General features: G+C 44.4%; 1 protein-coding gene across 3 annotated transcripts in view; it reads right to left on the reverse strand.

Annotated features, from left to right (window-relative positions):
* Positions 1–24,227, reverse strand: part of ADAMTS17 (ADAM metallopeptidase with thrombospondin type 1 motif 17) — a 193,174-nt gene that overhangs the window by 70,466 nt on the left and 98,481 nt on the right. For all 3 annotated transcript variants that reach the window (XM_055002638.1, XM_055002639.1, XM_055002637.1), the window contains exons 9-13: positions 20,254–20,394; positions 18,304–18,454; positions 6,105–6,206; positions 4,534–4,679; positions 563–729 (exon numbers count right to left, since the gene is read on the reverse strand). In XM_055002638.1, coding sequence (XP_054858613.1) covers positions 563–729; positions 4,534–4,679; positions 6,105–6,206; positions 18,304–18,454; positions 20,254–20,394 — 707 coding nt within the window. The remainder of the gene's footprint in view (positions 1–562; positions 730–4,533; positions 4,680–6,104; positions 6,207–18,303; positions 18,455–20,253; positions 20,395–24,227) is intronic.

Consider the following 24,227-nt stretch of genomic DNA (forward strand, 5'->3'; position numbering starts at 1 on the left):
ATGGGAGGGAAGTCTGAAATCCCTTTCTTTTCTTGGGCAGTGCTCCCAAGCTACACTGAGCAATGCAACGCATTGGAAAGTGAGTTCCCCAATCTCACATGCCATTGCAAGTCAGGTCTCCAATCCCATGTATTGAGTAGTTCGGCCCTCTGATATTACATTTTTATATGGGTATATGCCCTGACCTAAGCAGCCCGTGCTAGCCCGATTTTGTCACATCTCAGAAGCTAAGCAGGTTCAGATGTGGTAGTACTTGGATGGGAGACCACCACCAAGTTGCTATGCAGAGGCAGGTGATGGCAAATTACCTCTGTTCACCTCTTGCCTTGAAAACCCAACTGGGTTGTTGTAAGTTGGCTGCAACTTGATCGCACTTTCCACCAAGTGGTTACATGTGCCTGCTGCAAACGAATGGCTCTGACTGTGTGTACTGTCAAAAGACAAGCATCGGGTTGCTCCCTGGCTGCCACTCTTTGCCATGTGCATGGAGAGTGCTAAATGACTCTTTGCCGCTATGTAAAATGTGAAGTGGGACTGATCGAGAAGCTGAAAGGGAACTGACCGTCCATGATGACTGCTGTCCAAAGGTTTTTCTTCTTGTTGTTGTATCGGTCATGGGATTGGCACTGTTGGTCTCGAAAGGTGGGCACTCCTTTAGAACACGGCAGGTTTTCACATACTGTGTGCTCAACACTTGCTCCACGGCAATTTTTGCCACCGGGTCCAGGACTGTGAAGGGAGGAAATGGGGGCAGCTGTTAGCAAAAAAAATGTAAATCCACGGGAGCAGTTTGCCTCCCCCTCCCACCCCATTGTAAAGGGGGTTTCATTATGTCTGAAAAAATCTCAACCATCCTTTGCAGCACATGAGCTATCAAAGGCAACGCTCTAGGAATTCCCCAAATCTCTATGGCAAAAATCTTAGAGAGTTGGAAAATTCTTAGAGCAGCATGCGACACTGTGACATTACTTCCATGTATGCAACTGGAAGCAATGTCATGGTGCTGCATTACATCATCTGCCCCTCTCCCGCCCCCTATTTTGTTCCCACTATTCCCTTGAGCAATATTCAGAGTCTGGAGTGTGGGACTGTCCACCATAGGAAGCAATCCGGCACCCCTATTAATCAATGAAATTAGAAAAAAGTCAAGTGATAGAAATTAATTAAAATGCTTTGTATTAGGGAAAGATAAATTGAATGGCTAGGGAAAGATGAGGAAAAGAGCCTTCAAGAGCAGGTGAACTGAAATAGGTGAAAAGGAGTGAACTGAAATAGGTTAAATCTGATTATAGAAACCACTGGATGTCTTGAAAACTGTCTGTGCTGAATACTATATGTAAGATGTTAATTTATTTGGAAGTTGGCATCATTATGATGAGCTGTGGTGTCTTCTAGAGGGAGGGGCTGAATAATGCCTACTGGAGATTCTTTGCGCAGAGACACACATTACACATGCAACCCCCTTGTGAGTTCTGTCAAATGAATGCCAGTTAATGGAAACTTAGGGGAGAATGGCAGGTTTGGCCCTCATTGTTGGCATTCCCAAGGTGCAGAACTCAATTCTTTTTCTGTAGGCGTTAACAACAACCATTCATCTGTGTGACAGAAAGAAATACCCAGCAGGGTGTCGTGCTTAGAATGTCCAATTAGGATCTGGGAGACCCAGGTTCGAATGCCCACTCTGCCTTGGAACCTTGTTGGGTGACCTACAGCCACTTACATGCTGTCACTGTAATCTACTTCACAGGGTTGTTGTGAGGACAAAAAGAAGAGAAAGAGAATGCCATTTTGTGTCCCCAGTGGGGAGATAAATGAAGCAAGCAAATACAAAAATAAATAAAATACCCTTAAAGGCATCATTAAGACGCTCCCTGCCCCAGTAGCCTCAGCCAGTGACAGCTCAGTTTTTTCCATTTTTATCTACAGAGTCACATGCTGAGTTCCATTTCTTGATCTACCCGACTATGCTGATCCATTTTATAATTCAGCAAAATGCCTTCTGGACTATACCACTCCAGTGCTGTGAGGGGTGTGTGTGAGATGACTGCCTGCTCTCCCATGAAAAAAGCTCCATGCACATAAAACCCTCACCATGTCAGGCTAAATTTTTTCTCCCAGTCATACTGCTTTTCCTCTATATAAGGGGTTTTCTTTTCTTTTTGCAAGGTGCATCTAAGGGGTGGGGGACATGAAAATGTGTGTCCCTGCACCTGAGGGTGGGGAAAGCTTTACCACTTCAGCCTGCTGACCGTATAAACTGATCCAGCCATAGTGAAATACAATGAAATCTTGGGAGTGGAGTATATAAGTGGTGGGGCCCAGGATGAATCAAAAGAAGTTAATATAAATAATTGGGAAATTTTACTCCTCACCCCATATATGCCATGACCTGAATAGCCTGATCTCGTTAGATCTCAGAAGCTAAGCGGGGTCGGCCTTGGTCAGTAATTGGATGGGAAACCTCCAACGAAGACCAGGGTTGTAGAGGCAAGCAATGGCAAACCACCTCTGTTAGGGCCAAGCTAGAAGTGACGAATTACACTTGAATGGCAAGTGAACCGACTCACATGTACTCCTCCCTGTTCACTTGCACTCCACTACATGAGGAATACATGTGAGTCTGGGAGGAATACATGTGAGTCTGTTCACTTGCCATTCAAGTGTCACTCATCACTTCTAGCTTGGCCCTCAGTCTCTTGCCATGAAAACCCCACCAGGGGTTGCCAAAAGGCAGCTATAACTTAAGGGCACTGTCCACCACTCCTCACCCTACCAATGCTGACAAAATTTTCTCCTGCAGAATACTATCTGTCTGTCTGTCTGTCTGTCTATGTAAGCTTTAAAGAGATTAGGCAGAACAATTTCTCCTCTGGGTTTTTTTTTAAAAAAAAAACTGCTTAGAGCTCATTTGGATAGTTTTTTTCAGGGAGTTTCAGGATGTTGTTGTTGTTTTTTTAAATCACAATAATATTTTTTGGCATACCCTGCCCTGCTTTGACTGCCTTCACGATAAGCAAGTTGACTATTACATGGAATTAAGATATCCAAGAAAGGAAAAAAAACAGCTCTTTTTCTGTTTAGGATTCCCTCATTTCTCCTAACCCAAATCCTGCCAACGCTGTTGCACTAAACTCCCCCCCCCACTCTGCCCATCTCTTGATAAATAAAGAGTTCTCCAAGTTTTATGCAAGAATGTGAGAGAGCAGAGCTCTAAAATAAGAACAGGCCCGAGTGTTTTAACAACACCCTACCTTGCAATCAAGTCTTAGGTAATTCATACAGACAGTCACGCAAATCACAGTGTGGAAAAAGCCAGCCCAGGCGAGGAAAGCAAGTGGGGTTTTAAAATACCGAGTGAGACTCCTAGGATCGAGTGTCAGCCTGGCACGGAACACAAATTCTAATGCTACTACTAATAATAAAGAACTCCCCAAACAAAATATATATTTTTTAAAAAATCCCCTCACCAATATTTTTGGCCTGTGAATAAAACAGCTGGAGGAGAACAAGAGATGCAGAAAGGAATATAAAGTGAAGAGAGTGAAACAGGATCATGTGCCAGCCTGGAGCCAAGAATTTACATGAGCGAAGGAATGTGAAAAATCAGCGTAAAAACCATGTGAGTGAAAGAATAAAGGACTGGGAAGGAATCAGTGTTAGTGCGGCGATTTCACAAAGTGTACTTCTCTGGTCCACGTTCTTTTTCCGCTTCATGCTCAAGGGGTACTTTTCTTATGAGGAAAGGGTGAAGAGTCTGGGACTTTTCCGTTTAGAAAAAAGACAGCGAACACGACAGAGGTTTATAAAATTACACATGGGATGGGCAGATGGGAGTTTCTTCTTCCTCTCCCATAATAATCAGGGGCACCCTATGAAGCCAATGCACGATAGGTACGGGACAGACAAAAGGAAATACTCCTTTACTCGATGATTGATTAAACTGTGGAATTGACTGCCAGTGGAAGCAGCGACAGACAACAGCACAGATAGCTTTAAAAAGAGGATTAGAGAAATTCATGAAGTCTATCAGCGGTTACTAGCCATGGCGACTAAAGGGAGCCTCCCTATTCAGAGGCAGTCAACCTCTGAATACCAGTGCTGGCAGGGGGAAGTCTTGGCCTCTTTGCTCTGTTGTTGTCCCTCCAGAATAACTGGTTGAGCACCGAGTGAGACAGGATGCTGGACGAGATGGACTGCTGGTCTGCTGCACCGTGGCTCTTCATGTTCTCATGCTTTGATATGCACTCACACATCCAAATATCATGTGCAGTCTAAACGGCTGTGCACACCCTCAGTTCCCCTAATCGCTCTGACGATTTCCTCTCCCAGCTTCAGGACTTGATCCCGTTGCAGGTCTTGAACTGGTAGCTTGAAGAAGAAAGGTGGGGAGACGGCCTATATTGGCTCAGCTGGAAGGGGGAACTGCAGAGAAACCAACCAGTGGGAGCTGCAAGGAAGCCTCTTGAGGCCACTTCTGCCCCCTGCCTAGCAACACGCTTCCCTTTAAGGTCTCAACAGAACGATTCGACTTACGGCGGATTATCACATTTGCGTTGTCGGAATCTGGCGCCTGTTCCACATGTCCTGCTACACATACTCCACTGGCTCCAGATGCTCCAGTCTCCATCGACATGCTCGGGGATGGGGGTTTTGCTGACGCACTCGCCCGTTCGGCACCACTGGAATACAAGGAAGTCCGAAGACAAAGATTTTGATGCTGCCAGTGCTCCGTAAAAGGGGAAGGCAACAAGGATTCAGTCACACAACTGGAAGAACTTTCCAAGTTGGGATAAAGAGGAAGGGATCTCCTGAATGTGGCTGGGCCACATGAAACTATGGTCGTTTCCACACACGTTGAATAATGCACTTTCAAGGCACTTTAGCAATTGTTTAGAAGTGGATTTTGTATTTCACACATGAAAACCTACATTGATTCTGCACACGTTGGATAATGCACATCCAATCCTCTTTATAGGTCATTTGAAATGGATTTTTTTGTGTGCGGAACAAAAAAATCCACCTCAAACGATTGATGAAGTGCATTGAAAGTGCATTATCCAAAGTGTGTGGAATCAGCCCCAGTTCTAAACGATCATTAAAGAGCATTGAAAGTGCATTATCCAATGTGTGTGGAAGCAGCCTATATCTGCTGTTTGTGAGAAGTATGGAAATCCAGTACATGGATGGAACCCTGGCCAAGGAGTGATTGGTGAAAATCTGGGGTGAATTCTGAATAGTATCTTTAAGGCTCAGATAGATCGTGCTTGTAGTTCCACAATGAATAAGCCGAGAAGCTACTATGCAAAAAGTTTGCTGAGTGCAACAGCATGGTTCCTTACACAGGTTCCTTACACCCATGAAAGATTCATGACAGGATTCACACTGAGCCTCTCTGCCTTAACTCCTCTTTTCTCCCCTTACCTTCTTTAACCTTCCCTCCAGATATTCTGAAAACGATTTCCTTTCCACAAACCTAAAGAAATGAGCTCAGGCTCATATTGAAATAAATGTTCGTCTTGTAAGGTACCGTGGGACTTTGGTTTTTATTTTGCAACAGCCCAGAATGCACCCACTGGGAAACATCACATATGCTTTTCTCATTCCCCATAAGCAATGGAAAGTGCATTTGACTTTTGTTTTGTTTTAGCCATGAATCATAACAAGACAATTTAAAAATACAAAACGTTTACCAACTGCAGCAGAGTAAATGAGAAGGCAAAAGATTCCGGAAAAGATGAATAATTCAGTTTAGGGCCCACAATATGGACACTGGACATCGGAATAACTGGCGCGCGGGGAGGGGGGGGAGCAGACAATAAATGAGGCAGATAAGGTCCATCCAGAGGGGTAGGTATTCAGGCAAGGAGAACAACATAAGGTGCTTTGGGGAGAAAGGTGCTTTGGGGAGAGAGAAAATAAATTTGTCAGAAAGCCATTGTGCTATATAGATTTAACTGATGTTGTAACTTGTCCTTGTAAATACATTTTTTAAAAAATACTGTATGTACAAATGAAAGGCAAGGTAGATGCAGCCCCATGCCTTGAAAACACAATCATTTGGGTCAATGTCAAGAAGAGCCAGGTTGTTTATCATCCAGGATTACCTTGTCCGCCCCGCATTCTGTGCCGTCCAGAGGAGGGTCTAGTTTGGTTTTGCAGGACGTATCTCCTTCCACGAGGCACCAGAGGCCGGCACACATCAAATGCTGCAGACATAAAAAGGGAAAGAATTACCCCTATTGCTTTCGGAGACAGCAGCTGTCATTAGGGAGGGAGGGCAAAGGCGTAGGCAGGCCTCTCTCATCTGAATCCAGCAGGCCACGGCATCGGGCTGATTTCCCTTTTCATCCGACTGACCCTGTGAACATTTCCTGAGGAGAAACTGGCAATAAAGGACTGAACTGGAAGCATGCAAATGCATGATCAATGCTTACCTCCTGACCTAAAAAGAATGTTTTATTCAGAGCAATTTCACTGTCCTTTCTTTAATCTCCATTCCCTTCCATGACAGAAATCACTTAAATCAGTATCAACAACTGGGTTGGTTATATCGGCATCTCTTGTCCATACCTCTCTCACTCTGCCTGTTCCCTCTCTCATTTTTCCTCCTCTTCTTCATCTGTCTCTTTTCCAGATCCCCTTTCCTATACCTATCCCGGGCAGCGTCACCATCTGCCTTCTGTCTCTTTGCCCACTCTGCTCCAAAGGGCAAATCAGAGAATCCTTCAAGGAATTAAGAATTTAAGAAGGGGTCTGCTGGATCAGACGAGTGGTCCATCTACTCTGGCATCTTGTCTCACACAGTGGCCAACTAGGGTGTAGATGCCAAGGCCTTCTCCTGCTGTTGCCTCTTGGCACTGGTATTCAGAGGTTTCCTGCCTCCGAATGTGGTGGTTCCCTTTAGTCACCATGGCTAGTAGCCACTGATAGACCTATCCTCCGTGAGCTGGACCTCAGAGACACAAGTTAAGCCTGGAAGGAAGTAATATATATAATAATAATGACATTCGATTTATATACCACCCTTCAAGACAACTTAATGCCCACTCAAGAGTGGTTTACAAAGTATGCTATTATTATCTGCATGACAATCATCTTGTGAGGTGGGTGGGGATGAGAGAGCTGTGACTGACCCAAGGTCACCCAGCTGGCTTCAAGTGGAGGAATGGGGACTCAAACCCGGTTCTCCAGATTACAGTCCTGCGCTCTTAACCACTACATCAAATTGGCTCTCAACTTTCAGGAAGTCAACAGACCAGTGATAGCTGCCTTTTAACTAAACGTACTGATAAAGAGGCCTGTGGCACAGAGTGGTAAGCTGCAGTACTGCAGCCCAAGCTCTGCTCTGTCATGATCTGAGCTTGATCCTGGCGGAAGCCAGGTTTGGCTTCCATCCTTCCAAGCCTTCCGTCCTTCCAAGGTTGGTAAAATGAGGACCCAGTTTCCTGTGGGTAAAGTGTAGATGACTGGGGAAGGCAATGGCAAACCACCCCATAACAAAAAGTCTGCCAAGAAAACATCGTGATGCGACATCCCCCCATGGGTCAGTAATGACTCGGGGACTACCTTTATCTTTACCTAATGACAGAGAACAACCAGGCATATAAGGAAACTCACCAGGATAGCAATACAAAATCAAAAGAGTCGTCAACTTCACACAAACTGCTGCTAGTCCAAATGCAGACAAGAAGGAAGAGGAAAATGTAGACAAGCAGGGGTGCTGAGGGACTGCACAAAGTCCTCCTCACTAAAGCTCCATCTACACATTACAAAGCCCTCGTGTTTGTTGGGAAATGCCACAAGGACTTGGCATCTCATGAATGGTGGAGTTTTGTACCTCCCAGACACACTTCAGCTCTTTTCAGTTTGCAATGACAGCACACAGGGAGAAGCAGCGGTACCTTCTCCCCACACTGCTGTCTTCACATCCTCAAGCCACCCCAAGGAGCTACTATTGTAAAACTTGCGCATAACGTGAGTCTCACAACAGAGCCAGTAGCAGTTCCAGGAAGCGGTTTGTGGATGCGAAAACAGCAGGGAGGAAGGAGGCTATAGCCGCTTCTCCCTGTATGCTGCGGTCACAAACGGGGGGGGGGGGGAACCTGGGGAGTACCTGAGACACACAAAACTCCCATCACACACATTATATAAAGCTCTCGTGTTGTTTCCCCATTCTGCAGTAGTTCTTGGAAGCAGATAGTTGGAAGTCACCTCGGAATGGTTTGGGGGGGGGGGTCACTTGATTCCAAAGACAAGGAGGGGTCCAAATTGTGGCATTGTATTTCCTGGCTGGAAGAGCCAAAAGGTCCCTCTTCCAAGGAATAGCCTTGTGGTCCCAGGATCAGGACTGACTGTGTTTGAGCACTGCAGCACCTGGCTCAAGTCCTTCATCAGCCCCCTAAGTGCTATTTTGCAACCTCCACGCAAAGAGCATAATGCTTACAGAAGCCTAAAGCAGCATTGGATCAGAGTCTCTGTGGATCGGGCAATTGTCTGGAAGCGACCCCAAAGCGCAAACACGCACACAGACACACAAAATTCGGATCCAGTAGCAATCATACTATTTTCAAAAGACAAGTATTTTTCTTTTGTTAAAACTCGTAGGCAAAAAAGTTACTACTTTAAAAAAAAAGAAAAGAAAGCATTTTCAGATTCATAACGTGTCTAATTTCCATCGTATTTTATGGTTTCTATTAGTCGCAGCACTTAAAAAAAGCCAACGTAATTGTTTACGCTTAGCTTGTTTTACGTGGAGATTAAATGTTTGGTTTCACTCTTTCTGCATATTGCAAGACTGCCTTTTAACTTATTGATAAAAATAACGCCCCTCTTTAAAACGAGGAATTAAGGTCGAGTTTCTGCCCGTGGATCCAATCCATTTCACACTTACTGGAATGCCTCATTTTGTAGAAGGTTCAGTTTGGCTAGGAGCCAAAAAGGTTTCCTGCTGCAAAGGTTTTTTAAAAAATGTAGAAGGGAAGGGGTGGACAAGGGAATCAAACTAAAAATAATGATAAAACTCAATGAGAGAATCTAAGAATATCCAAAAGAAAAAGCTCTTTAAAAACAGAAATGGTTATAAATAAGCAAGGGCTTGGGAGCCTGACACTAAAGTAGTTTTAAATTAATATAAAGTAGCAGGACCTGGAAAAGGGTGGCTTGTGATTTAAAGTTACAGTCAATATTCATCTGAATTTGTCAAAAATCTGAATCACCATGGAATAAAGGATTTGGTGGTATTGATGAAGCCTCTAAGCCCTGACTGGCTAAGCTAAATCTTGATGCCATGGAATGGGCCTGAGCAAAGCCAATCAGATTGCAGAGAGCCAGCATGGTGCAGCAGTTAGAATGTCAAACTAGAATCTGGGCCATTCAGGTCTGAATCCCCGCTCTGCCATGGGAAGCTTCCTGGGGGACCTAGGGCCACAGACTCAGCCTATCCGACCTCTCACAGGGTTGGCAGTGGTTAGGAAAAAGTGGAGAAGGGGAGAACAATACTGTAAGCGATGTATTGTCGAAGGCTTTCACGGCCGGAGAACGATGGTTGTTGTGGGTTTTCCGGGCTGTATTGCCGTGGTCTTGGCATTGTAGTTCCTGACGTTTCGCCAGCAGCTGTGGCTGGCATCTTCAGAGGTGTGGCACCAAAAGACAGAGATCTCTCAGTGTCACAGTGTGGAAAGGATGTTGGCAGGTCATTTGTATCTACTCAGGAGGGGTGGGGCTGAGCTGAGTCATCCTGTAAGAGTTTCCCAGGGTGTGGAATGCTAATGGCAGGAGGCTTCACTGTATCCTGAGGAGGTTCTTTTGCATATGGATTGGTGCTTGATGTGCTAATCTTCTCTGCTGGGCTATTGTCGGGTGTAGAGTGTTTTGTTAGCCTGGTGTTTTTCAGAACTGGAAACCATGCTCTGTTCATTCTTAAGGTTTCTTCTTTCCTGTTGAAGTTTTGCTTATGCTTGTGAATTTCAATGGCTTCCCTGTGCAGTCTGACAAAGTAGTTGGAAGTGTTGTCCAGTATTTTGGTGTCCTGGAATAAGATACTGTGCCCTGTTTGAGTTAGGCTATGTTCAGCCACTGCTGATTTTTCAGGTTGTCCAAGTCTGCAGTGTCTTTCATGTTCTTTTATTCTTGTCTGGATGCTACGCTTTGTGGTCCTGATGTAAACTTGTCCACAGCTGCAGGGTATACGGTATACTCCTGCAGAGGTGAGGGGGTCTCTACGGTCTTTTGCTGATCGTAGCATCTGTTGTATTTTTCGGGTGGGTCTGAATACTGCTTGAAGGTTATGCTTTTTCATAAGCTTTCCCATCTGATCAGTAATTCCTTTGATATATGGCAAAAACACTTTTCCTGTAGGAGACTGTTTTTCCTTGGTTGTTTGATTCATCCTGGGTTTGATTGCTCTTTGGATTTCATTTCTGGAGTAGCCAGAAATGCTGTAAGCCTCTTTGGGTCTCTTTGAGGAGAAAAACGACAGGCAGGCAGGCAGGAAGGAAGGGGGGGCGGTATGGTAACTAGACAGGTTTAGGGAAGGAGAGAGAAGGGCGTAGAGAAAAGAGGAGGCGGAGGGTAACAGAAGTCAGAGAAGCCAAGCAGATTACAAAAGGGTGTAGGACAAGGACAGGAGAACTGAGAAACGAGTTGGGCAAATGGAGGAACAGAGGACAGATTCCTTCCTCTGGCTCTACCTAAGGGAGAAATGCAAAGAGGAAGAGACAATAAGCAGAGAGGATACACTAGCAGAGAAGCAGAGGTGAAAACGTCAGTTCACATATTGGCCAGAAATAAACCCATCAGTGTCCTAGTGCCGCTGAAACAGAGTCTGTAGGAATGGCAGAAGACACCTGCCACTATAAACCTGGTTTATGAGATGTATGCCATCTGTATTTCTGCACCATACACAGACCACTGTATCTATGCTCAGGGACACACGGAAAACACTTCTGCTCAGGTAATCCCAAATCCTGATGTAAAACATATGGGTTGTCTTCTTCTTGCTTTCTGGGAATGCTGGTGTTTCCAGTGTTGCACAAGACATGATGTCAAGAGACACCAGACTGGGAGTTTCCATACTCTGCACCATTTCCCTCTGTTCTCCCTTGGTCCCTGGAGATGTTACGTGGCACTCAGTTACTCCCAACTGATCCCAAGGTCACTGGTTTCTCTACCATGGAGCATAACCTAATGGCCAAACTGAATTATGCAGGAAAGTAAAGAGAGACCATTGGTGGGAGCAGTGTGGGCTCAGACTCCACAGAAAGAAGTTCACAGGCAGTGGCTTATTTCCTACTGTATCCTACCATCCTGTTCAGTAAAGTATGAAGCCTGCCTCTGATGGAATCGGCTCGAGAAGATTCTGAGCATATTCCAGGATACACAAACAGTTCATACAGGGCATTGGGAAGCCCTCTTGAACCTCTTTATCGACCCAAAGGATACAGACCGTGACCTAGAACATGCCCAGTATTCCCCTGGGGCAGAAGAAGAAAGTGGAACGTGGAGCCATCTTTAAGAGAAGCTTGTCTGTCATTACTGACCATCTTGTTGGAGGATACCCCTGATAAGCTTTCAAAGAACTCCTGGGCTTCCTCGAACGTCGTCTGAAAACCCTCAAACTAGAACTTGCTGTACTGCATTTATGAGCATTGCTACTATAGCCTTGACAGTATTCGCATACCAATAATCATGTACCCACACGCACTCCACTTAAATTACACTCCTGGAAGAATGACAAGGTCAAAGTGCACTCAATTGACCTATTGTAATGCTTTAAATTTGCTGGGGGGGGGCAGTGAGTTGGGATCAAGTGGCTTACTTTTTTTGCCATTACACTGAAATATGAACATGCAGCAAATACCCTTTCTCCCCACTCTATGCAGATATTAAATATTCTCCTCAAATCATATGGTTACATTGGCTACAGAATACAGGCCAGTAATGTGGGGTATGAGTAAGATCTATGGGTTGCTGTTTTCTCTTCAACACTTGCTTTGACACGACACAGGGCATAGATCCCGCTTAGATTCTTTTCCTTAACAATCTCCACTTTAAAATGTTTAGCTTTGCAAATATTGCAGGAAAATGTTTTCCGTACAGGCTCTCTTGACTAAACAGCGCCCTTTAGTAAGATTTGGTTTCCTAGAATTCCCTGTTCAAGGTAACACAGCACGTCTAAAAATCACCTGCCTTGGGAGGGTGGTGGTGGGGGACTAGACACCAGGTACAAAAAATCCATTTCCTTTATGGAGAAAAGTGTGACCACCCCCAAGTATCTGGATGAACTGCTGTAAATTTTCAATTGATGTGAACAACGTTCAGTAGCAATGATAGGATGTTCACAGACATTAGTGTGGGGTTTCTCTTAACCATGGTTAAAAACTGTTCCAAAGGCAAACAAGTTCATTTCTACCAGCTCCTCTCCTGTCTGGAGCTGATTCCTGCCTTAACCACCTCTTAAGTGTTATAGGTAAAGGTGGTGTCCTGTGCAAGTACTGAGTTATTACTGACCCATGGGGGGGACGTCACATCATGAGGTTTTCTTGGCAGACTTTTTTGTTATGGGGTGGTTTGCCATTGCCTTCCCCAGTCATCTACACTTTACCCCCAGGAAACTGGGTCCTCATTTTACCAACCTCGGAAGGATGGAAGGCTGAGTCAACCTTGAGCTGGCTACCTGAACCCAGCTTCCGCCGGGATCGAACTCAGGTCATGAGCAGAGCTTGGACTGCAGTACTGCAGCTTACCACTCTGCGCCACGGGGCTCACTCTTAAGTTTTATATTGGCAGAGAGATCAACTAAGATTAAGTCTAACCAGGGAGCATGCTTTATTGGGATTTGAAATCTGGGTTCTCAGCAAGTTGAGAACTGTAGTTACGTAAAAAGCCTGGGTAAACTTTGCCACGTTTAATGTCACTGCTGATGTACCCCATAACCACCATTGTGGTGACCAGGAAAAACAAGCTCTTGAGAGGCACGAAGCAGGAGCACATGACCAGAGGCACAATCTCTGTGATGTCCTTCTAAGCCCACGTGAGTCAATGGGTTTAGAAGAGTGTTGCTCTGCTCAGGATGGCACTGACCGTCCTCTTTTCCCTAAGCTCTTTTCAAATTCAGTGCTATTTGTTGAATTGATTGCCCAAGTGAAACCTCTTTAAATTCAGTAGAAGAGCAAGAGTCAAGTTCAGCAGTGCCTTGAAGACCTGTAAGGTTTCCAAAGTATAAGCTTTTGAGAGTCAAGCTCCCTTTGTCAGATACTTCAAAGTATCGAAAATCTTGGAAATCTTGTTGGAAATCTTGTTGGAAAATCCTGGAAATCTCTTTCTCTCTCTCTCTTTTTAAAAACAATTAATTAAAGAAACAATAAAACCATAAAATACAAACAAGAAAAGAATTAAAATTAAACCATAAAAGGAACGATCAAAACAATTCTTGGCAAATTGTTAAAAACCCAAGAATGACAATAAACAGGCATTTAAACTTTGTTGCACTGAGAGGATTACATCTTCGGCATTTAAAAACATCTAAAACTGGTTTCCATATTTCATCATATTCGAATAAACGGACTACCATATGCAAGTTCCCAAAAAACGGATTGTGCATAATCCTACCCATCAAGTATTGCTCCCAGATTCCCTGATACCATTTTTTTTAGCAGTGGGCCTACGAGGGATTTTCAATTCCTAGCAAAGACCAGACCAGCAGAGGCAACCAACGTCGAAACAAGAGATCTGGTATTCCTATCTAGCATAGAGTCGGGCCAAAAATTCAATGGGAGAAATTCTGGGGAAATCTCAAAAATCCCTGGAAATCTTGTTGTTCTTTAAGCTGCTACTGGACTCGAATCTTGCTCTTCTGCAGCAGACCAGCATGGCTACCTGCCTGAAACTATTTGCATTCAGTGACACCCTCAATCCACGTAGGTAGTCTGCTTTCACTGAAAGGAATTGGGAGAGACCTTTCCGTGGCTGATACTTTTGAGAACCACTTGGGATCCTTCGAACTGATGAGGAGGAGGCTTGAACCTGAGAACGCGTGCATTCAAATCCCAATTCCAGCTTGCAGCCAAGCCGTACAGAGTCCAGACAGGCAATACTTCGTTCTAAGACATGTGTCTTCTGAGATCATCTAAACCACCCTGGATGGTGTTTATTTTTTACTGCAAAAATGTAATCTTGTTAGTTTCTTATGCAACATCAAATCACAATAAAATGTAGCGGGCAGGGCTGTTTACTCAAAGCTATTTCCATTTTGTAATAAATGCACATTGTCAAATGTTGATTGCATTTATGTTCTGTTTTCTCTACATATTGTTTTTAATTGCCTAAAAAACAACACATGCCAATTGGCTAAAAAAACCCACAGAATGGTACGTTTGCTAAAAGCTTTCTACACATTAGTTACTCATCAGTTCCAATTCTCCTCATCTGTGCTGCTTATTTTTTTAAAAAAAATTACGTGGATATTAAACCCTTCTACCTAAGTGCATCTACTTGAAAATAAGAAGGATTTCAACTAGTCTTATTTACGAGTAATTCTGTAGAGGAATCACAGTCTTGACAGAATTTTGAACAAACCCTCCAGCTCAATTCTCATCTCAACTATGAATTCACTTGGTGGCCTTATGTAAGCCACATTTCTCTTCTACAGCCCCCTTGTCCCTATCTCCAGTGCAAGGATAACAATACTGACCTCTGTTGTTGTAAGCCTGAGATGGTTAGAGTGTCAGACTAGAATCTGGAACACCCAGCTTCAAATCCTCACTCTACCACGGAAGCTTGTTGAGTGATCTTGGGCCAGTCACACAGAGTCTGTCTACTCAAGACATCTTACACAAGAATGCTCATGTGTAGGGAGATGCAATGCTAGCTGTGAGGCATAGTTTAATGGGTCTGAGCCAAAGGCTCTGTCAAATTCTCCTCTCTACAGAGAGGGCATCTCAGAGGGTTTGTTAATTTCTTCTTCACCTCCAGGAAGGCTCTGTCAATTTCACCTCCCCTTCAGGAAGGCACTGAGGAAATTAACAAACCCTCTGAGGAGCAATCTTTGCCAGCTCTGTAGAGAGGTGAAATTGACAGAGCCTTCAGCTCTGTGTTTTTAAACAACGCTTCCCGGCAAACATTGTCTCTCTCGTGTAAGATGTCTCGTGTAGAGAGACTCAAAGTCTCAGCCTAACCTACCTCATTAGGTGGCTGTGAGGATAAAATGGAGAAGGGGAGAATGTTATAAGCTACTTTGGGCCCTCACTGGGGAGAAAAAGTGGAATATAAATGGCATTAATAAATAAAAGTGCTTTGAACATTCAGCAAGCAATAAAGAAAAAGCTAAGCATTACTATGTTTTTAAATAATCCTAGGCATGTTTACTTGGAATAAACAGCTACACGTTTTTATTTATTTGTTTTATTTATGGTCCACCTTTTGCACTAAGACACATGGAGGGTTATTAGGCAAAGAGATCCAGGAGTTCTGGTACAAGGATACCAGGCAGGCATATACAGCAGAGGTCAGTAGGTTTCAAGCCCTGGGGTTCCTCAATAAGAAAGGCTTTCAACTAGGTTCCTTATGATTTCTGATGGGTAAACTGGTGGGCTGTGGACTGGACTCTAGGATGGTTCGATGGATAGGGAACTGGCTGGATATCCACACTCAAAGAGCAGTTGTCAAAGGTATCACGTTTGAGTGGATGGAGTTGCCCAGGGGAGTGCCGCAGGGTTTGGTTCGGGGCCCAGTGCTTTTCAATATTTCTATAAATGATTTGGATGAGGGTATGAAAGGATTACTCATTAAATTTGCAGATGACACTAAACTGGGAGGAGTAACAAACATCCTTGAAGATAGAGAATTCAATGAGAGCTGAACATACTGGGAAAGTGGGCAGATCTGAATAAGATGTGATTTAACATGGGTAAGTTTCAGGTCCTCCACCTGGGTAACAAAAATACAAAGTGTGCATACTGGATGAGGGACACACCACTGGTTAGCAGCGTGCGTGGACAAGATTTTGGGATATGGGTGGATGGGAAGCTAAATATGAGCAGTCAGTGTGATGCAGCAGCAAAAAAGGTGAATGCAATTCTGGGGTGTATCAACAAAGGCATAACGTCCAAATCACAGGATGTCATTGCCCCATTATATGCCACGTTGGTCAGGCCCCACCTGGAGGGCTGTGGGCAGTTCTGGAGGCCTCACTTCAAAGATTTTAATAACTGAAACCAACATACACACAGTGAATGCACAGCCCTTTGCGGCCGTCTACACACTGACTCACTGTTCAGGAAGGGAGAACAGGCACAAACACGCTGATCCTGTCTGTGCCTCTGTCCAATCACGAAGTCATCTGCACAGTGTGAACACAGGATGGAAATGCCTGTGCGCATGCCCCCTCCCCATGATCAGCAGTGTTATGATGGCAGCATTGCTGATCGTGCGGGGGGGGGGGGCATATGCACAGGCACTTCATCCACCCAGTTGCGCCGTGAAAACAACTCAGCAATTGCACAGAAGTGGAGCATAGGGTCAGCACGTTCATACCTGCGGACGGGTCACCTGCACAGGACTCTCGAGCTCCCTTGTTAGCCACGGACGGGCAAAGAGCAAATGGTGCAGATTTGGGGTGTGTGTGTTTGGTGGTTTCAATTATCACAAGTCTGCAAGGCTGGAAAGGTTAAACTATTTCTCCTCCCCTGCCCTGGGCTGTGGCTTTGAATCCGGGGCTCAGCTCAGCAATTCGCTTTTTTTTAAAAAAAAAATACTGGGGAATCTCTTAGCATCTCATCTGGTGTGGATCCTAGGAAACTCCCCATAACCCTCCCCAACAGTCAAAGGTTTCAGGGCTTCTCCTTGGTGGAGTTTCCTGAAAGTTTAAAAGGCACAGCCAAGTGGTAAAAAAAAATTATAAAGGCCCCAAACTGAAGAAAGCCAGTTAGCTTCCAAAAAGCAAAGAATAGTCTTAATTTTAACAATTCTTCCTCAGCTGGCCTTTAAAGATATACACAAGCTTGGTGGTCCGCATTCCCCAAAAACGTTCATTAACTAGACTTTTTAAAAGATAATTTTTTTTTTGTTCATTGTTTTCCCGTTACATTAGCTGCCTTCCAGATCAAAAAAAACCTCAAGAACAGTTCAGGCTTGAAAGCTGATTCCTTCTGCTATGGTACACAGTCAAAAGTTTTATTAATTTGGCACTTCTCATTTATGCAGCAGTGAAAAATATAAATGGTTCTTATTTTGTGTTTATAATGGATTTTTAAGTTCCTGAAGTTTTTATTAAGGGAAAAGGGGGTGGGTGAGAGGTGGCAGTAGGGAGATTTACCGAAAACAATTACCTAGGTAATAAAAAAGAGAAAAATCTGAATTGTTCTCCTTCTAAGCATAACCCCCACCCACAGAGAAGCTTCTGTATTTTTAAGGCTCACTTCATGTGGAAGTCTGGAGGCCAGAACTCAATTGTGCTGTATAAAATTGCTGTGTAAGTGTTTGGGGCTCTGTAATAAAGCTGGTGCCACCTAGCAGTGAGAATTTTGCCCCTGTAGAGCTCAGCACAACATTTGACGGAAAAAGAACATTTACATATTGCCAACATGTTACGCACAAAATTAAGAAAAGAGAAGTGTTAAAGGGTCCTAATTTGGGATGGCCCAGGCTAGCTTGATCTTGATTGACTGATTGATTGCTTGTCAGATCTTGAAAGCTAAGCAGGGTCAGCTCTTGTTAGTTCTTGGACGGGAGGCCTCCAAGGAAGATCAGAGGTAGGCAATGGCAAAACACCTCCGTTTCTTGCCTTGAAAACCCGTTGTAGCCTAATCACCCGGATTAGCTCAAACTTGTTAGAGCTAAGCAGGGTTGGCCACAGTTAGAAGCCCAGGGTCAGTGGATGGCCCAGGCTAATTTTATCACGCTGGATCTCAGAAACTAAGCCGGTCAGCCTTGGTTAGTACTTGGATGAGAAACCACGAGAATGCAGAGTCAGAGAATGGTAAACCATCTCTGTTGGTTTCTTGCCTTGAAAACCCTATGGGATCACCAACAAATCAACTGTGTCTTGACGGCACTTTACACACACACAACATTAAAGCATGGAATATTTCCATTTCTTGCCATCTGAAAACCTTTTTCTTTCCCTTTTATGTGAAACCATGCCTCCTCTTACAATTCCTTATTTAAAATAGGGAAGAGCTGCCAGGGTCAAATGCTTCAGGGACTGAATCTGGCACGCAGCGCATCCCCGTTCTAGAAAAGATCACAATGCGACCGAAGCGTCTGCACTCCCTCTCTCCGTTCTTTTGTTTCTGAGGGTCAGTTTACCTCCATATTCTTGCAGAAGGTTGCATTGGTTCCAAAGAGGATCTGGCATTGCTCGTCCGCACTGTAATGCATCCCAGGAAGTTTGTAAGGGAGCCGCACTGCGTATCGGCTACGGGGATCTGTTACCAGCAAACAACTACTGATCTTGGACCTGCAGAGTTAAAACACATTTTTAAGAGACAGAAACTCTGAACCTCTGAATTACAAGATCACCCGGTGTCCCATGCTGACTGCTCCCTGTTGAAACTTAGATTCTCAGGTAAACAGGGGTCCAATCCAGATTGGGACTGCAGGGACAGGGGACTTAAATTAGTATTGTTAAGAAAAATTCTCATAACTCCTCTTTATGCAACGATCCATTTCTTTCCCTCTTTTTAGGAATCTGGAGGCTGTTTCTAACCAATTTTGTTTTGATCAAGGCAGGAACGGAGGTTCTACTAAATTTTAACATTTCATTCTGTAGCTGCTCAGAGGCAGGCAATGTCTTCCCAAACCTTTCTATCTTCTGGCCAGAGCAATTCCACCCCGTGATGTCTAACATAACACAACGGCAAAGGCCGAAGTTACAAAAGGGTTAATTGACTTCTCTAGAAAGAGAAATGAAAGAGAACAAAGAAGGAACAAATGAGAATAAGAGGAATCTATGGCTATATCTAAAAAAGTGAATTTTGGGAAAATACATTCCCCTCCCCATACCAATGCTAATTTAAGCCTTCTCCCATGCAGTTTTCCCATCTGGAAACAGCTACCCTAGGGAGCTGCCATTTCTGTTGGGAAAATTTACATGTATATATAAGTTTCCCCAACAGGGCAAGTCTGTGGTTCTCTGAGGCCATTTGAAGTTGGGAAAATGGTGAGAGTGGGCGGCGGGGGCGAATATACATAAGTGTACGAGCATCGTCTAAGTATGGAACTAGATGAGCAAAATCTCTCAGTATGACACACCCAACCTTGACTCGCCCGATATCATATAACCACAGAATCACGCCTAGAGCCATTTTTGTCAATTACATCACCAAATGATAGATAAAACCACAGCCAAATCTTCTCTTTCTTTGATGCAATTCTTCTAGAGTTTTATTAATATCCTGAACTTTTAAAGTAATCTTATCTGGTATGTTCTGATCTGGAGGAATTCTTACCTTATCCTATGTCACCCCACATCAATACTTTGGCCCTTTCAGCTAAATTGCTAAGGAGTTGTGGTTGGTTGATTGGAGAGTAGATGGTAACAGACAGAGATTTGACTGTGTGGTTCATCAGTATACCACACAGATCTCTCTCAATTAATCTATAATAGTCCTACTACTCTTTCAGCCAGCGGAAATGGTAGCTACTAATTCAGTATCTGTTTTTCAGTGAATTTACTTTCAGTGGTAAAGCTGGATCAACTGGATCCGCGTTCTGATTTGTGTTACCAAGTGATCTTTTATGATAAGGGTAAGGAGACGGGTAATGATAGTCTGGAAGAGAGGTACTAATTTCTGCCAGAGTTTACAGAAAGGAAGGGGGGAAACGAGACACAGTTTCTCTTATGTCTGCATTGGCGGAGGATGAAGAGAGATCTCCTGTGGAACTCAAAGTTTCTCTGTGGCAATCACAGACATCTTAATGGCAGGGAACAAAACATTTCCTTCTAACAAGAAGAGCTATTCAAAAGCATCCAGGCATATTTTTATTGTCACTAACCGCTGACAGAGTTTGATTTGAAAAATAGCGCTGATCTGGGATTCTTTTCAAGAAGCTATCAAAGTGCTGAAATTTGGGTATCATAAAAAGTTTCTGTTCTCTTGCCAGTGGTGTTTTTTTTTTCCCCCAAGGCCCTGGATGCCAAAGGAGGCGGTTGCTACCTTCTGGCTCTGGCCATTGAAAATCCCTCATGGTTTTGCCTCGAAGACAAGAGACTGCAGTCTTGCGAGTCAAAGATGCTGCAACCTGCTGTGTTCTTACTTGAAGAACTTTTCAAGGTCGTCGCGACTGCAGGAGGACCAAGAGAGGTCACTGGGGTTCCTGCCCTTCACCCACTCTCCGGACATGATGTTCGATCTGCCAGTGCAGGACGCGTGGTCATCGTCGTGGCTCATTCCCATGCTGTCAGAGGAGAAAGACACAAAAAAGTAAACCAGTGAGGAGATGGGGGACTTCCTGGTAGAATCTGCATTTTGCCCGTCCTTCTAAAGAAGCCACAAGACACGGTTGGTAACCGTGGAAAACTTTATAAAAGAAGGCAAGGTGCGTGGATAAAAATGCCAAGCATGAACATTTTCTCTCTCCCCCATAAGATAGTATCACCTAGTGAAATTGATGTGCAGTAGATAACCAGTGTGGTGTAGTGGTTAGAGCATTGGACTAGGATCTGGGAGACCCGGGTTCAAATTCTCGTTCTGCCATGGAAGTTTGCTGAGGCCTATCATACACTCTCAGTGTAACTGACCTCACAGGGTTGTTGTAACAATAAAAATGGAGGAGATAAGAATGAAGCGACTATGAGTCCCCATTGGGGAGCCAAATAAATAAAGTAAATAAACTAAATGAAGTCTCTTGCAGGTGCCAGACTGCACTTGGGTGAAATCAACAGCAGCCCCTACATGGGCTTTTTCTGTGGTGGCCCCTACCCTGTGGAATGGCCCACCTGAGGAGGTCAGGAGAGCCCCCACTCTCCTGGCTTTCCACAAAACGATGCAAAACTGAATTATTCAAAAAGCTTTTTTACTCAGACAAGAAGGCAGTATTGTAGGGAGGGGGTCTCATGCATCACTAATGAGTTAGGGACCACAGACTTCACCACTATGTTGCCTTACACATTATCTGCTGCTCTAAATATGTACTCCTATATACTACCTGTGCTTCATGTTGTCTAATGTCTGTCCTTGAATTAACTATGTTCTGTTTCAACATTTCTTCAACTCTGTATTGGATCTTTGATAATGCTATGTCTTTGTAAACTTGTATTTATTTACTCTACACCATTGTTTATGGAAATGTCCTTGATACCGATTGTACTAATTTCACACTATGTAATCCGCCTTGAGTCTCAGTGAGAAAGGCGGACTATAAATGACATGAATGAATGAATGAATGAATGAATAAGTATCATGAATACTCATTCACACAACTTATTCAACGATTTGGTGATGGCCTCTGGGATTTCAGACTGGGATTAAATAAATTCATGGAGGATAGGGTCCATCAATGGGTATTTAGCTATGATGGTGAAATAAAATCTCCATGCTCAAAGGCATTATGCCTCTAAACACCAGCCAATGGGGAAGTGGGTGGCAGCCAAAGAGCCTGTTGCCTCCAATGTCTTCATGAAAACACCTAGACAGCTGCTACGACAAACAGAATGGTGAACTAGACGGACTTTTGATCTAATCCAGCAAGATGCTTGTTCAAATGATCTCTTGAGCCAGACCGACCCACTCAAGGCTGCCAAACGGACAAAGAAAGAGGCAATATCATCCTCAAAGGCCTTAATAAGGCTCCATTCTGCAGGCACCCCATTGGTTCCTTCCAGGCCTGGCTATAAGTTTATTTATTTCAACAATATCCCACCTTTCTCATTGTAGAGACCCACAGCAGTTCACATCATTCTTTTCTCCTCCATTTTATCCTCACAAGAACCCTGATGAGGCTGGGAGAGGGCGACTGGGCCGCAGTCACTCAGTGAGTTTCCTTGGCAGAATGAGGATTTGAACCTGAAGTCTCTCAGAGCCTAGTCTGAGACTCTAACCACTACACCAAGACTCTAACCACTACTACCAGGTCAGGCCTGGGTCTTTACCTGACCTTGTTGATACAGCTCTATAAGTTTGTTGAGGCACCTCTCTAGCTTCCCTTCCAAGTCTGCCTGTGTGTGGTGCCATTAGGAAAACATTCCAATCCGCTGACCTGCAATCAGGTCTGCATCTGGGTTGTGCCTCAGTTCTCTGTTTCAAGTCCAGTTCCGATCGTGCCACGGCCCTCTCATACAGCTCTCCCTGCGCTCTGCCCAGAATTGATAAAAGACGACGCTGTGTGTGAGCTGCTCTATCAGAAATTCAAATCGAGCTTTTTCAGCACTCCATACCTACGGTAACGTCACCCAAGCCAGCGAATCAAGGACGGCTGTCTGTCATTGCGAGCTTAATGGAAAGGAACCCTTTCAGCTTCAGCCAGGTAAGTAACTCGACCCAGAGTACACGGCTAATACCAGGCAATCACAAGATGCAAAAAGGGACAGCGGGGTTAGAAGCCAACCGCCTCAAACGGTGCCTTTATGTTAAGACCAGCAGACAATGCCAACCTTTGTTCTGAGGGGAGAGCTGGAATACAAGAGATTCGTTCTAAAGATGACCTTTCAAAAAACACACCCCTGCATTCCTGTCAGCTAATTTTACGGAAAAATTGTTACAACCACTGCACCAAAACTGACAGGAAGGCTTTTTCTCCTATTGTATTAATTATTTTATTTCCAGCCCATCACAAGACAGCCCAAGGTCGCCTAATGTCCCTCACAGCTCAGCAGGGATTTGAACCCGAGTCCTTCTTGTTGTCCACGTCTGACATCCTCCCCACTATACCCTGCTCAGGCTGAATATGATACCACTCATTAAACAGAGAGACAGGCCAGGCTCATCTCATCACCAGCCAGACTGGAGGCTGTCATTCGTCCTTGACACGTGCAAATCTCCATGGCTCCAGGCAGCCCGGTGCTAGTCTTCATCTCGCCTCTTACATTACACACATATCTATAGGGCAGCTAGGACGAGGGCAAGCCTGCCAAACTTGTGATCTGCCCCCATCCCCGAGCCTGACAGCCATGTATGGTGGGGCCCAACAGAGTCCAGAGAGTCTACAGCCTTTTACCAATAAAAAAGCCACACTCGTGCCAAAATTCAGAACAAGAGATCAACAAAGAGCCAGTGCGAGAAAACCTGTTTCCACAACTGAAACTATACAACTTAACAAGAGCTGAGTTCAGTAGTAGCAACAGGATCTCCAGAGTATAAGTTTTTGAGAATCAAAGCTTCCTTTGGCAGATACCCTGGAAATATTATTGGTCTTTAAGGTGCTATTGGACTTGAATCTTGCTGTTCTACTGCAGACTAATATGGCCACCCTCCTGAAATTATACAGCTTAACATGACTGATACTTGCTTCGTGGATTAATAAATCCACAGCATTTCTACAGCTCAAACATGGGTTAGTGTTGCGAGTCCTTTATTAGGTCTCACACGTGAGGTTTCACAATAAGCTATCACAGGGGTTATTTTGTAGAAAAAGAGCTGGAGGAACACATTAGCATAACTCATTAGCATATGCCACGCCCCTTGCCATCGCCGGAAGTGTGTCATTGGCATAACTGATTTGCATATGCCACACACCCCGATATCATCTATCCTGGCTGTTTTGGCCCCAATCCTAGCCATTCAGGGCCATTCAGGACTGCTCAAAATGGCAAAAAGGGGCTGAAAATGGCCGAAAAGGAGCCCATAATGGTCAGGATCGGGCCGCTGCTGAGCGGGAGAGTGATCCACCACCAGTCAGAGGCCCGATCCGGGCCGTTTCGGCCCCAATCCAGACTGAAACGGGCCCAAAATGGCTGAGAGTCAGGTGGGCGGGGCCACCTGACATGTGACCTATTTGGGGAACTGCCGGAACTGCGTTCCTGTGCGTTCACCCTTGAAATGAGCCCTGAGCTATCAGTTCACACAAGAGTACATGGTATGCTTGTTTTAGAACAGAGGCCTAGATCTGTGTTGATTCACATTTGGAGTTCTGGCAACTGTTCCCCTCTCTAAGTCCCCTATCTATAAAGCAATTCTGAAAAGCCCTTTAGTCTCATAAAAATCTATATCTAACCTAACCTTCACATCCTAGATAGATCAAGATGGATAGCCATGTTAGTCTGTCTGTAGCAGTAGAAAAGAGCAAGAGTCTAG

Source organism: Eublepharis macularius, chromosome 18 (genome assembly GCF_028583425.1).
Source record: "Eublepharis macularius isolate TG4126 chromosome 18, MPM_Emac_v1.0, whole genome shotgun sequence".
NCBI lineage: Eukaryota > Metazoa > Chordata > Lepidosauria > Squamata > Eublepharidae > Eublepharis > Eublepharis macularius.